The sequence below is a fragment of the Mytilus edulis genome, chromosome 2 (assembly GCF_963676685.1).
Source record: "Mytilus edulis chromosome 2, xbMytEdul2.2, whole genome shotgun sequence".
Taxonomy (NCBI): domain Eukaryota; kingdom Metazoa; phylum Mollusca; class Bivalvia; order Mytilida; family Mytilidae; genus Mytilus; species Mytilus edulis.
In genome coordinates, this window is record NC_092345.1 from 8433435 (window position 1) to 8443306 (window position 9872).

Genomic DNA, 9872 nt, shown 5'->3' on the forward strand with positions numbered 1-9872 from the left:
TTAATTGGTCACGTAAATGCAACAATGTCATAGACACAAAGAGTCTACCGCTGGGGAAATGACAAAACAGTTCTGTTTCCTTATTTAACCATCATTGATACACTAAACATCTGACGAAGCATAAGTTATTTCTATTAGTTGTGTAAGCTCGGCGCAACCCTATGTTATTCAATTGATAATGTGTATGCATAAACACATACTAGCAACCAGTAATATTTATATCAAACAGTGCTGCACTAAAATTACGATAGAAAAACAAGTAATTACTTAACCATATTTCAAAGTAGAGTAGAAACAGGTGTTCTCTGATTTCCATTAACCTTGAATCCTTCAACCTACTTCCCATTAACCTTGAATCCTTCAACCTACTTCCCATTAACCTTGAATCCTTCAACCTACTTCCCATTAACCTTGAATCCTTCAACCTACTTCCCATTAACCTTGAATCCTTCAACCTACTTCCCATTTTCTTCTTTATTCCAAGATGAGAATCAATCAATGAAACTTGTTAAACATCTTCTTTTAACTCCCCCTTTTATCCCGATTCCAGTCTCTTTTAACATAACCAGATTCCCTTATCACTGTCTAACCCTGTTAAAACAAAATAAGCCTCTATTTCTTCAAACATGCTAGTTTCTTCCATTTTTGTTTTATTTTACCAAACTTAATCATCCAGACAAATAGTGGATTCTGTTTAGAAATTGACAAAGACGATCGATTGAAAAAAATGTTTACTACAAAAACGATGATTTCAGCTGCCCAATTCAGAATTTAGCTAAACTCCCAGCTGATATGATATGTCAGAGCTTACATTTACTATCATGAATTTCTTCATAGAGAATTCCTGCTTATAGGGAATCGTTTTAACTTAAGGTTACCAAAATACAGTCTTCATTTACTCAAATGAATACTCAATAGACTGCAAATTAAGTGCGTCCGAAAGATTTTTATGAAACATATTAAAAACACTTTTTCTTTCTGCTGCCTAAAGTTTCGTTTAATGACCCTTTGAATTTCAAAGCTATACTTTTGTAGTAGTTTTATGTTCATCATTTACTTTGGAATCTTATACATCCGTCATACAGGACACTCGCGAGATAAAGCAGCTGGAGATTTTTTGACGAAGTATGATAAGGGGAATAACATATCGGAAACACTAAAAGCAAACTGTACATCTATCTCTATAACATCATATTATTAGCATGAAAAAAGTAGTAAATAAAGGCAACAGTAGTATACCGCTGTTCAAAACTCATAAATCCAGGGACAAAAAACAAAATCGGGGTAACAAACTAAAACCGAGGGAAACGCATTAAATATAAGAGGAGAACAACGACATAACACCGAAACGTAACACACACAGAAACGGACCAAGCATCAGACAAAACACCACGAGAATAACAAATATAACAAGAAAACCAAAACCATGAATTTGGGATAGACAAGTACCGTGCCACGTCTGATCTCAATATCTCAAAAATAAGAGAAAACACAAACGACTCAACGTTAAAATGCAACACACACAGAAACGAACAATAATATAACAATGGCCATCTTCCTGACCTGGTAGAGGACACTTTTAAAGGGGAATAAAAGTGGTGGGTTGAACCTGGTTTTGTGGCATGCCAAACCTCGCACTTTAATGGCAAAGTTAAATATAACATTGAAATGACAATATAATATTACAGGACTACAATACAAATAAATAGGAGAACATATTAGACAAAGAAAAACATGATTAATAGATAACAAAAAGCATCAGGTTTAAAATTCAATACGCCAAAAACGCGCCTTGTCCACACAGGACTTACAAGTGACGCCCAGATATAAAAGATCGAAAGTGAAAAAAGTACAAAGTTGTACAGCACTGGAGATAAAAAGTTTTTCCGTTGAGCTACGGTTAAATTAAACTTCACTCTAACTGAAAAAAACCAACTACAAATGTATACCAAGACTATTTACCGGATTTGTAATCACATAAGCAACACGACGGGTGCCACATGTGGAGCAGGATCTGCTTACCCTTCCGGAGCACCTGAGATCACCCCTAGTTTTTGGTGGGGTTCGTGTTGTTTATTCTTTAGTTTTCTATGTTGTGTCATGTTTACTATTGTTTTTTTCTGTTTGTCTTTTTCATTTTTAGCCATGGCGTTGTCAGTTTGTTTTAGATTTATGAGTTTGACTGTCCCTTTGGTATCTTTCGTCCCTCCTTTAAGTAATAAATATCAAGTTTCGAGCATCATGTTTCCAATCCAATCCAATCTGAAATATTAGATAATGATGCAGGTATTCATCTGTACCTTAACGAAGCGGGGTTGAAGTCTATAAAGTTAAACGACAAGGCACTAGTATCAGCCAAAACATACGCTTTACGACAGAACAATGGCGAAAATGTAACAAGTGTCCAGTTTACAACAGTACAATTGTCAGAAGAAACAACAATAAAAAAAACCAGAAGGATATGTATTTGCCTGAAAACTTTTGACACTAAAAATAGTGGAAACAGAACGATATTTTAAAACAGCATTTATCAGGTACGATTACACGGGTTGAAGAATGAAAATATTTCATTAAAAACATCCCAGAAAATATCGTGAGGGAAAAAGCAAACTTTTGACATTTGCTATTATGAGGTGAATTCAGGTCGGATATTCTTTTCAGAAATTTAAGTGACATTTTGTCTGAGGACCAATAAAAACCAAGGGTATGTTTAAGCATGCGAAATCGTTTTAAGTAAATCAGATATCAGACAAGAAAACTTCACCAGATAAATCTGTCCATAGATAGGTATTAAGTTAAACTAAAAGAAGATAGATGTACAGTAAGCATTGCAGAGATTGTGTCCCGCAGAAATGCAAAACATTTGTTAGAAAAACTAATACCTACAAATTTCAATTCATTTCGTTTATTTTAGCGAAAATATATGAAATGTTTATTTTCATATTCAAAGAAATCTCTAACTAACGCTAGCTTAATTAAGGTTGATAAAGTGTTTCGTGAGGAGGCAATATACCAGTATTACATATATCTTTCGTACAGCAATATGAACATGTAAAATCAGACTTGTATAAAAAGTTCTCGTCGAAGTAAGTACACTGGTCATTATACTTTTTGTTCCCGGATTTTGTTGCATCACAAGTTGCTTTACTTGCACACCTGTAATTGAATAAGTTTTTATATGAATGATTATAATGCACAATACATAATCCAACATTTGTTCAAATGCGTGTTATGTTAATTTACTTCATTAGGAATGATATGAATAAATAAAGGCAACAGTAGTATACCGCTGTTCAAAACTCACAAGTCGATTGATTCTCATTAAAAGGAGAGAAAGAAATTGTCCATTTATTTTCCAAAAGCTTGCGTTGCAGACGACATAGATAAATGACGGGCCACAATTATGGTCAATCAGATGTCAAGATTATTTGGTATTTGGGAGCGAGGAATTATGGCTGTCCTGTAAGTGAAGAATTCATCTCTGCCATATACATATTTTGTCCGTAATTTGCATTGGTAATTTCATAATGTGGATTCTATTTATCTTTACATTCTGGACCAATGTTTGAGTTTACCAGATGAAGGTAAAGCCATAAAAGCGTCAAGACTAAGATATGTTAATAAATCCGGTTTGCTGTCTCTCTGACAGCCTCTTTTTATAAATATCACAAGAAATGTAAACAAAAGGGCAATTATAACTGTACAATTATGTTTGGGCCCTTTTAAGGTTTTTATAAATATCACAAGAAATGTAAGCAAAAGGGCAATTATAACTGTACAATTATGTTTGGGCCCTTTCAAAATAATGCTTCCTGCCGAAGGTCGGAGATTCTCTCCGGACACTATGCCTTCATTTAGTAGTGACAAAAGCGATACACACAAAAATCAATCAATTAATCAATCAGGATAATGCTGACACACATTTTGTACATCATAATGTATTTTTGTTCATATTGTGTTTGTTTAACATTAGCTATATGCTATATAGCGAATGCAATAATAACAAATTTAAAAACCACAACATTGTCTGTTTATATAAGTGCTTTTCTTTAATGCTCATTCTTTTAAAAAAAGTTGGTATTAAAAAAAAAATCAGTTTGATGTATTGCAATAAGTTTAACTATAAGTTATGCATACGCTTGAATGATATATGAAAATGTCCTACCCTTTTGTTGTCTCCCTGTATCCGTTATTGTAGTTAGTATAATGTGTAATACAGTATGGTGTAGAACCTGAACAGTCCTGTGTTACTTCTGGGGATGAGGATGATGGCTTAACTAAACATTCAGCTGTTAAAATAAGTCGTTCACTTTTTCAATTACTTTAAAATATAAGCGACATAATGATATACATATACATGTACTTCTTAATGACGGGGATTGGCGTTGCAGCAAAATAAACGGAGTGTTGAAGTAAATTGACCACCACGTTCAGAGGAGCAGTCGATCCACTGGACCCTTATTTACGAATCCGATCCGCAGTTAATGGTTTTTTCTTGTATTCAGAAGTTTCGATTAATGATGTTAAGAAGGGTGTAAATGTATTTATCAATGTTATAAAGAACACGTGTATTTGTTGTGACATTTGTCACATGACTAGATATACCGGTTTGAAGGTATTCTCTATAGAGTAATGAGTATTTCACGAGCTAATATAAGCGGGAAGAATTGTAACGGTAAATATATGTGTAGTTATTTGTCATTCGACGCTTGCATTTCGGACAGTTAAGTCTGGTCATTTGACCCCACCCACCCACCCACTTTTATTTTGTCAATATTGAAAATTGATGTATTCATGCTTAAGATTTATGTGGATGTTTTTTAAGATTATACGTGCTTGAAAAGATTGTTAACAAAGATATTTCTTTTGTAGATTGTGTATAATTGGAAAATGATATGTTGAACATGTTGAAGCAGCGGCTACGGGCGTGCAGACAAACATTGTAAATAAATGAATAAATATGCTTAACTGTACTGTCCAGGCGAGCTGATATCCCAAATAGTGTTTGGTTTTTTATTTATAAATATTTTATGTTCCTTTGAGTTGACGAACAAGAACATAATGATTGAACTTTTACAGGTGAGTTATTTTACTATTTCAAGTAAATAGTTATCAAAGATACCAGGATTAAAATTTAGTACGTCAGACGCGAGTTTCGGCTATATAAGACTCATCAGTGACGCTCATATCAAAGTATTCAGAAGTTTCGATTAATGATGTTAAGAAGGGTGTAATGATTGAACTTTTACAGGTGAGTTATTTTACTATTTCAAGTAAATAGTTATCAAAGATACCAGGATTAAAATCTAGTACGTCAGACGCGAGTTTCGGCTACATAAGACTCATCAGTGACGCTCATATCAAAGTATTTATAAAGCCCAACAAGTACAAAGTTGAAGAGCACTGAGGATCCATAATTCCAAAAAGTTTTGCCAAATACGACTAAGGTAATCTATGCCTGGGATAAGAAAATCCTAAAGTTTTTCGAAAAATTCAAAGTTTTGTGAACAGGAAATTTATAAAAATGACCACATTATTGATGTTCATGTCAATATATTCGATTGAAATTGTATATAAACTTATAAATGTACCGTAATGGACACACCGTACCAGATCGTCGCAAATAAACTGTTGTTGCAAATTTTTTAGTTTTTTGCACATATTTTTGTAATACTGTTAATCATACAACACCTCCTTCTTGATAGGTTCCTTCTGTTAATTTAATTCACAACGTTTCAAGGTATATAAAGATTCAAGACAAACGTTTGGGTTGATTACACCTGATGAAGGTAAATCCAAAAAAGCGTTTCGAACACACGAAATTTATGAAGTGCTATTTTCATTATAATAGTTATCAAAGGTACCAGGATTATAAATAAGTACGCCAGGCGAGCGTTTCATCTACATTAGACTCATCAGTGACGCTCATATCAAAATATTTATAAATCCAAACAAGTACAAAGTTATGGAGCATTGTGGATCCAAAATTCCAAAAAGTTGTGCCAAATACGGCTAAAGTAATCTATTCCTGGGATAAGAAAATACTTAGTTTTTAAAAAAATTGAAAGTTTTGTAAACAGGAAATTTATAGAAATAACCACATTATTAATATTCATGTCAACACCGAAATGTTGACTACTGGACTGGTGATACCCTCGAGGATGAAACGTCCACCAGCAGTGGCATCGACCCAGTGGTGTAAATAGTTATCAAAGGTACCAGGATTATAATTTAGTACGCCAGACGCGCGTTTTGTCTTCATGAGACTCATCAGTGACGTTCATATCAAAATATTTATAAAGCCAAACAAGTACAAAGTTGAAGAGCATTGAGGATTCAAAATTCTCAAAAGTTGTGCCAAATACGGCTTAGGTAATCTAAGCATGGGATAAGAAAACCCTTAGTTTTTCAAAATATTCAAAGTTTTGTAAACAGGAAATTTATATAAAAAAAAATGACCACATTATTGATATTCATGTCAACACCGAAATGTTGACTACTGGACTGGTGATACCCTCGGGGACGAAACGTCCACCAGCAGTGGCATCAACCCAGTGATGTTAATAGTTATCAAATGTACAAGGATCATAATTTAGTACGGCAGACGCGCGTTTAATAAGGTATACATTTTTTTAATATAATTTTATTTCTCTTTTTATCGATGAAACTTTAGAATATTGTTTGTTTAAGCTGTGCATATATTCTAGACTTCAAAAGACATATTATACAAATCTAATATGATTTTGGTTTGATACAACAATTAATATTCAATTCAATTAGCACGGTACTGACCATACCAAAAGAACGAAATAATGAAAACATGGGCCATCCGAGTACAAATTGTAAGACAAACGATTATTACTATGATACAATACACATGTGAATAAAATATACGATAAAATAAATTATTACTTGTAGTTGTATTTGTCGTTGTAGGTAAGGTCACGTGTCCGGTGTACATAGTCTCGTGCGGAGGAACTATTCTTCCATTACATTTGTCTTTTGTACAACAGTATGTACATTTAAAGTCAGACGTGTAAAGTTGATCTTCGCTATAAACACTACACTGACCACTTTCTGCGTTTGTTAAAGACATCTGACACTCATTAGCGCTGGCACACCTGTTAACATGAACATAAATAAGAATAGTCCGGAAACAAAACATTTAACAAAACTCACTTGTTTTTTAATCTTTAAAATCCCTAAAAGTGAAGTATAAATAACTGTTACACGAACATAATGAAATGTTATGATAATAACATTAACGGTACCAATGTTTCTGCACCAGATGCGCATTTCGACAATACATGTCTCTTCAGTGATGCTCGTGGCCAAAATATGTATGAATGACGTTTACAACCAATCCGTTTCCAAAAGATCTCTCTTCCAATATTGTTCATAATATTGCTTTAAGATGTAATCTGTTGTTTACAACCACTGATATATGATATGACTACATACATCATAAGGTAAAAATTCTTTCGGGTATGTTCAGTGACATGCTTAGTGGTATATTTAATATTGCCATAAAGCGCGGAGGTTTTGCTAGCCTTAAAAAACAGGTTCAGTATGATGCATTGTTGATTGTTTTTTGTTGCACATCAGTGTTCTGTTATTTCGTTGTGTTAATGTAATAGTTGATGTGTTTCCCTCGGTTTAAGTTTGTAACCCGGACTTGTCTCTAAATCGATTTTTTGAACAGCGATATACTACTGTTGCCTTTATTTGGACTTACTTCTAGCAACTGAGAAAATCTTAAATATGAGATACCACATTGATGCATCATTTGATCTTGTATTTTTTTATCCCTGGTATACCGTTGTTATAGCGTAAATTGTTTTGATGATCTTATTGGAGGTATTTTAATGATCTTTTTCATTGCTTAATTTGAAAGGAGAGTTATGTTATCTCTAAATACTAGTTTAACAGTGTAACGTCTGCATGTCCTATGCCAAGAACCTGGATGCTGCTTTTATATTGGAGAATTTGGTGTTGATAGCAGATGTGTAATTGTTTTCTGATTCAAAAATTCATAACTTTGTAGACTTGACGACATGTAAGGCTTTCCAAATGGCTTAGGACATGAGTAAACCAGTTAAGACTGTATGTAAACTTTGATTTATTTTGATTATGAGAGTGTTTTGTGGTTTACTGAACCAATGACGTATTTATAAGACATATCTCCTGATTTCCACAAAGTGTTTTATTGAACAACATTTGTATTAACGTTACCACTAAAAAAAACAAAAGATCTTGGTTTTTTGAAAATGAATTGTACAGTATATGAAATATTGTCTTTACAAAAAGGATTAATCAAAGACGAAAAACGTTTAAATCTTGAAACTTCCTTGTGACTTTATATATCATGAGACATACCCTTTAGTTGTTTCCCTGTAGCCATTACCATAGTTATGTAAATAAGTTACACAATAGTGTGTGCTCCCAGAACAATTAGTAAGGTAGGCTGGCAATCCAGGCGAAGATTGAGTAAAACATTCAGCTGTAAATAAATCATGCAAGGTACATACAGACATTAACATTCACTTAGCATACAATCATTCTGAAAATCAATATCTATATTAGGGGAAGTGTATTATCGGTTACGTCCTTAATTATTCTTGCATTTCACCTACATACTTAAATATGATATACTTAACAAGATTGTCAAAGCCTAAAAACAAACTGTTGACAATGGAACCTTCCCATAGCTGCTATATTCTTCTATTTCCATACATTTAATATGACCTGTCCATTTCCGTCATTGCAGGTATTTTTAGATAGGTTCATAAGATAAAGTTGACATTTGAAACGTACGAGATAACTGTTACAATCTACACACTATTTCAATATGTTAGTCGTAATTGTACTGGTACTTATTGATAAGGTCAGCCATAAAAGTACTAACAGAAAACTAGATGTTCATTTTAGGTCAATATAGGTCATCATAATAAGGAAAATTAAGCTTAATGAATTTCTTATGTCATATATATGCAAAATTAGAATAAAAAAATGTTTAACCACGTCACATTGTATAATCCACTGGTGTTTCATTGTTTTTGACTATAATAATTTTTCCTTACATATAATTAGCCAGACGATTATTTTTCTCTTTTGAATGCCTCATATTTTGTTATCCGAAGCCTTGTATTAGTTAATTTATACAAACTGAGTGCGTATTTTGCCGTTATTGTTTAATATAAAAAAAAGAAGATGTGGTAGGATTGCCAATAAGACAACTGTCCACAAGAGACAAAAACGAAACAGAAATTATTAACTATAGGTCACCGTACGACCTTCAACAATGAGCAAAGCCCATACCGCAAGATCAGCTATAAAAGGCCCGAAATGACAATATAAAACAATTCAAACGAGAAACTAACGGCCTTATTTATATAAGAAAATGAACGAAAAACCAATATGTAACACCGAAACAAACGACAACCACTGAGTTACAGGCTCCTGACTTGGTACAGGCAAATACATACATAATGTGGCAGCGTTATACATGTTAGGCTGCCCTTACTCTTTTTTTGTCGTTTTGCAAATTCATCAATGTCATTTTTCAAGTTTACGCATGCACAATTAAATACATGAAATAAACACGTGTTAGCAGCAGACAGATAAGTCCTACAAAAATAACAATTGAACGGTTGAATTACTATAACTATAACAAATACCCCTATGGTTAAAATGCATGAAAGGATAAATGTTTTTAAAAATTAAATAAGTGGACATAATAAGTTTATTTAAGCTTCACTTAAAAAATTCATGCTTCTTGCACAAACAATTTATTTGTATTTTTCTTCCTTTTTTAAATATAAATAAATGTTAAAATATTAATGAATGCTCGTTGGACCATAAATCTCATGTAT

The 9872-nt window shown here is 33.1% G+C and overlaps 1 protein-coding gene across 1 annotated transcript; it reads right to left on the reverse strand.

Moving 5' to 3' along the window:
• Positions 1-2911: 2911 nt before the first annotated feature.
• LOC139510469 (uncharacterized) lies at positions 2912-8749 on the reverse strand. The gene is made up of 4 exons (XM_071297046.1): positions 8377-8749; positions 6913-7121; positions 4166-4289; positions 2912-3156 (listed from the first exon to the last, which is right to left on the reverse strand). Exons 1-4 carry the CDS (start codon positions 8538-8540, stop codon positions 2976-2978), a joined length of 678 nt encoding a protein of 225 aa, XP_071153147.1. The 5' UTR covers positions 8541-8749; the 3' UTR covers positions 2912-2975.
• Between the last annotated feature and the right edge of the window lie 1123 nt (positions 8750-9872).